We start from the raw sequence: 4,850 nt of genomic DNA, 5'->3' as shown, positions 1-4,850 counted from the left end.
TTTATGCCCATATTTCCAGAGGTAAGTTGATTTTTGTCTCCAATTTCTTTTATTGAGACATATGTATATTAACATAATGTAGAGTTTCTCTTGTACTAAGCAAAACATCTTCGCTATGAATTACTTGTAAAAAAATTACCTTTAAAATTAGAAACTTGAAATAAATGGCAGTCCCCCTCCTGCCCCTGCCTGCCCAACTAGGGGAGGATGACAAAGTTATCTGAAACTTTTATGTCTTACTAATAAATAATACAAAATCCTTCATTGCAAAGGTCACCTAAGGAATATTGGGTTTGTGGTTTGATAGTTTTTAAAAGGGTCTAGGAGGAAAAGCATTCAGAAGAGCAGAACTATTGAAAAAATGGTTTTAGTATGAAACTTGCAATCTGGGGGGCAGAAAGAGACTTTGTTACCTGTAATGCCATGATAGTCCCGTATTCCATGATTAGTCCTTCCAATTGTTTTAGGAATCTGGGTAGCACCCTGGAGAAATAAAAGATTTCTCATTTTAGGGACAGCGACTCAGACACAGGGACAACAGTGCTTGGCATATTGTGGTTTGGAACAGAGAAAGATTGAAGTGGTTTCATTTTGCTTTTAGAAAATCTCTAATTAAATTAGGTTTTGCAAATCCAAAATAGGAGCTGATGGCTAGCTTATTTTTACCTAAGTAGCCAGTTAGCCAGAGTTTAAAAAAACTGTTAGAGCTTTACTTGATTCAATTTTAAATAAAAAGAAATACTTTCAGGAATGGTCTAGATCCTGTATTCATTGTTTGATCTTCCTTGTACTGTGTTTGGAGTTGAGTAAATTCTTTTGGCTATTTAAATGATTATTTATCATAGTATAAAATAAAAATGAAACATAGTTTTGCTCCTGCCAGCCTTTTGATTACCTCCTTTCTATTTAGGATTGGTAGATCTGTGTGGTCTGTCTTTGCAACTTTAAAGGATAAATGGCTCATTTGGAAATTTGTCTTCATTCAGATGAATGTTTTCAAATTTTGTGAAACTCTTAACCTGTCCATCAGCCTCATACCATATTGGATTTGTTCTTTAAGGAAACTCTAAGTGAAGCACCTAAAGCAGCTATTACTTTCAAACTACAATAATCTAACACAAAGCAAAAAGTTCAACTATGCTTTCCTATCAGAATCAAATACTGTTAAACTGGTAAATCAACTGCTGAATTTTTATTTGCATTTCGATTGCGGTTAGACGCAAAATTGAGCTTAGTACCTGTCTATTGTGAATGTGCCTGCATGGCACAGCTGAGATACTGAGATTAATCAAAAATAAGTTGGTTGTGAACTAGAAGCAGTTCAGCCATAAGCATCGGCTAATTTATCTTCAGTTTTTTGTCTCTATTTCACTCGTGGAAAACAAGTGATCTGCTGAAGGTCAGAAGACTTTCAAGCCTTCTGCATCCCAGGAGCTTTTTTTGTACAACTCATCTTCTAGAAAGACACATCTCACACTCAACAGTCCTTACTGGCTACTTCAAATTTTTGGCCCTGTTACTTCAGTTCCCCCATGTGTTTCCTTTTCTAGCCCTGGTCTACCAGGCTCTGAAGGGAGTATTCCAGTTTGAGTTCTTCTGACTGACTCATTGACCTTGCAGTAATCCTTACCAATGGTTTTATCACATCTGTTTTCTTAGCTTCCTTGTTTTCTTTCACCACTGACTTTTGGTTATCTCTAGTCTAAAGTAGTTTCACAGATGTAATAAAAAATGTTGCTCATGTAGTAACACAGTGATGCTTTGCAGAGGTTATCTCTAATCCACGTGCATTGCCATGCAATGTGTCTGAGAGATTCAAATGGCCCTTGAGATGTACTGTATAGAGACAGTATTGGCCAAATTAGTGGCTGCTATAAAGACACAACTCCATTTAGCAGAGTTCTGCCAGCTTAAAGCAGCAGTAAATTTTCCTTTTACCTTGCTCTTGCATTCAAATGTGATGTTGTATTAAAGAAGATATGCAAGAATGATGCAGAACACACTCACATGTATTATTGAATAATTGCCTTTTTTATGAGAAGCAGGGAAACTATATTTGTCACCCATGTAACTGTAAGATACTAGTTTGTTGTCTACATAATTCAGTATCACTTTAAAATCACATTTTACATTATAAATAATGGCCCAACATTTCAAAGTCATCAGATGGAAATAATAATGAGCAATTAATTAGCACTTTGCAGCCTCAGATGGCAAGTTATGGTCCAGACACTACTTTGCAATTAGCGTGTTTTTCCTGTCTTTATAAGGAAAGTCTGACAGCAAGTGGGAAAAGGAAGCCTGTTGGATTAGGGTAATAGTTATTGGTGCAACTTCACTGTGCTTTGGTAGTAGTGGCAAAAAGTAGTTCTTAAAACTTTTTTTTTTCCTGCCATTTTGTCCCCCTAAGCCAGCAATCAAGAAATGGCCAAATCATTACCTGTAGTAGCCCAGGAAGATTTGGATAGCTTTACCTTGACCAGGACAAGCTCAGGCTTTGCACTCAAAGCCTTTCATATTTCTTGGAACACTGACATCTCCGTGAAGCTGCTGACCAGACAGGACACTACAGAGAGGTATGTGTCTTATGTGGCCAACTAACCACGCAGGTGGGCACCACAGACCTGCAGCGATGGATGGCACCAGAATGAATCATGGCATGCCCCCAGGATCATCTGATCCCTAAACACATCTCCATTCCCAGAAATCCTGATGAGCCAAGAGGCAATTTGTAGGCAGTTATACTGAGAAACAAGCTCTATGGTTTTTTACAATTTTTTATAAAAGTAGAGCTTAATCCTGAAGTTATTAATTATCTCTACTATAATAATGTCTACAAACTCTTATCAGCAATACTCGGCATTACATCTTTCTGGAGGTCCCTGAAGACATCTCAGTTGAATTTAAGCTAAACCAGCATGTACAGGTGAGAGATTAGAGAAATGGGAGGAGAGAGGGATAATGGTCAGGGTTACAAGGCAGTGAGATGTGTACATGTTGTAATTATAAAAACAAATGAGCAGTAACTGACAGGCATCAGCCTACTGAACACAAAATTCCAGAACCACAGAACATTTCCAAGAATAACCACAAGCTACTTTTGATGAAGCAAGACCAAAGTATTTTAGGGAATGCACTGACCTGACTGTTTATCAAAAGAGGAGTGTCTGATGTGCATCTACAGACTAGTTACTCTTGTTAACTGAGAAGGCTGCCATTCAGGTGGCTTTTGTTAAAAGTAAAATACGGAAGTGCCCTATGCAAATATACAGTGTTTCATTTGTTCTATTATAAAGACAGGGGACGGAAAAAAACAGTATGTCATACAAATATTTTTAAATTGACAGTTTAAATTGTCAGTGACACTTCAAAAAACAAATGCTGCCAGAATTTGGGAAGAGGTAAACATCTTAAGGTGTTTTTTTGTGGTTGGAGGGGAAGATCGCTTGTTTTTAGACAATAGAAGTTGAGCAATTTTGTAATCTGAACAAACATTATTTGTCTGGTAGCTTGTTCAAAGAAAAAAGTTTCCTTCATCCCTTGTCTGCATCTTCTTTAAATCAATCAAACAAACACCAAAACAAAACAGTTAAAGTTACAGAAATCAACATTTTACTTTGCTTTGAATTGCTTTGAACATGCTATCCTGATTTGGCATCTTTTCACTCAAACTTGCTCCCTAAAACTAAAGCCACTGTTTTGCTTTTCTCTCTACCATTCTGATCTCCTATTTACACTACACAGTGTTTAGGAGAGCTGAGAAAATAAACTGTGTTTTACTCTGGCTGCAAAATGCTTAAGTATGTTCTGAAGATAAATATTTAGATTTGTGGAAATAAGTGTTAGAACAGGTGGGGCTGTGAATTACTTCCAGTGATTAGTTTACAGGCTTGTGAATCACCACAACAAGTATGAGAAACTGAAACTGAAGTCTCAATGTAAAGGCTGATGAGAATAATGAGAATGAGCTCCAGGTCTGTTGAAATCAACTGAATTTTGAATTCATTTCTATGAATTTTCAGCTCACAAGTACCATAGAGTATAGATAATCAGATCTTCAAAATCAAACATACAATTAACAAAAATTGAACCTGTATCAGAAGTTTACTTATTTCCATGAAAATGCACGATTGAATTGACAGGTCAGTGTTTCCTGTGCACGAAGAAGTAACTGCTTGAAGTCCTTAGACAACAAAACTTTATTCTTCTGGTGATGATCAAAGCAAAGCTTTGTTATTCTCTGTAAATGAACTCTGTTGAATTCAGGTCTACCACCCAACTACAGTTGAGCTTGAATCAAATTTGGCAAAGTGACTAGAGTGGTGCTGCTTACATTGAATCTGAATTTGGCTTTACTTTTGTATCATATTATGACATGCTATATCATATATTATTTATATAACATGGTCCCATTAGATAAGCACAGAAGATCATAATTTCCTTGTAAATGTGGATCTCACTATTAGTAAAAGGATACAATACAAGTTCTTGGGGACAGTAAGGGGAAAAAACTTGAATTTTCTTGATATATCATTTCATATAATTCACATTTCTCCTGCCTTCACACTTCAATCGTGCTTTAAACTGTGTTCTTACGTCCATTTAAAGCATCCAGAGGTCTTTCACATTGTATTAGAAAAATACACTACACAAGGGATTGCTTCATTTTTTAAAAATTGTTTGGAAGATGATATAATGTTGGGTTTATTTGTAGAATTATATTAGCTTGTGGTCAACCATACGGTTAGCTCTCATTTCCACATCCTACACTACCTCATCTCTAGCTGAAATTCCCTTCAGCCTAACCTGCCTCTAAACCTCCTTTTTTTTTTTTTTTTTTTTTTTTTAAA

General features: G+C 36.2%; 1 protein-coding gene across 1 annotated transcript in view; it reads left to right on the top strand.

The window, feature by feature from the left end:
- The first annotated feature begins 2,424 nt into the window (after positions 1-2,424).
- The window catches only part of LOC104161923 (receptor-interacting serine/threonine-protein kinase 2-like), a 12,616-nt gene continuing 10,190 nt past the window's right edge, over positions 2,425-4,850 (top strand). The window contains exon 1 of the mRNA XM_009700510.1: positions 2,425-2,576. Coding sequence (XP_009698812.1) covers positions 2,425-2,576 — 152 coding nt within the window. The remainder of the gene's footprint in view (positions 2,577-4,850) is intronic.

Source organism: Cariama cristata, unplaced genomic scaffold (assembly GCF_000690535.1).
Source record: "Cariama cristata isolate BGI_N322 unplaced genomic scaffold, ASM69053v1 scaffold2960, whole genome shotgun sequence".
In the NCBI taxonomy this organism is placed as follows: domain Eukaryota; kingdom Metazoa; phylum Chordata; class Aves; order Cariamiformes; family Cariamidae; genus Cariama; species Cariama cristata.
The sequence above is the reverse complement of the archived record's forward strand: the minus strand, read 5'-3'. Positions and strand labels throughout refer to the sequence as shown.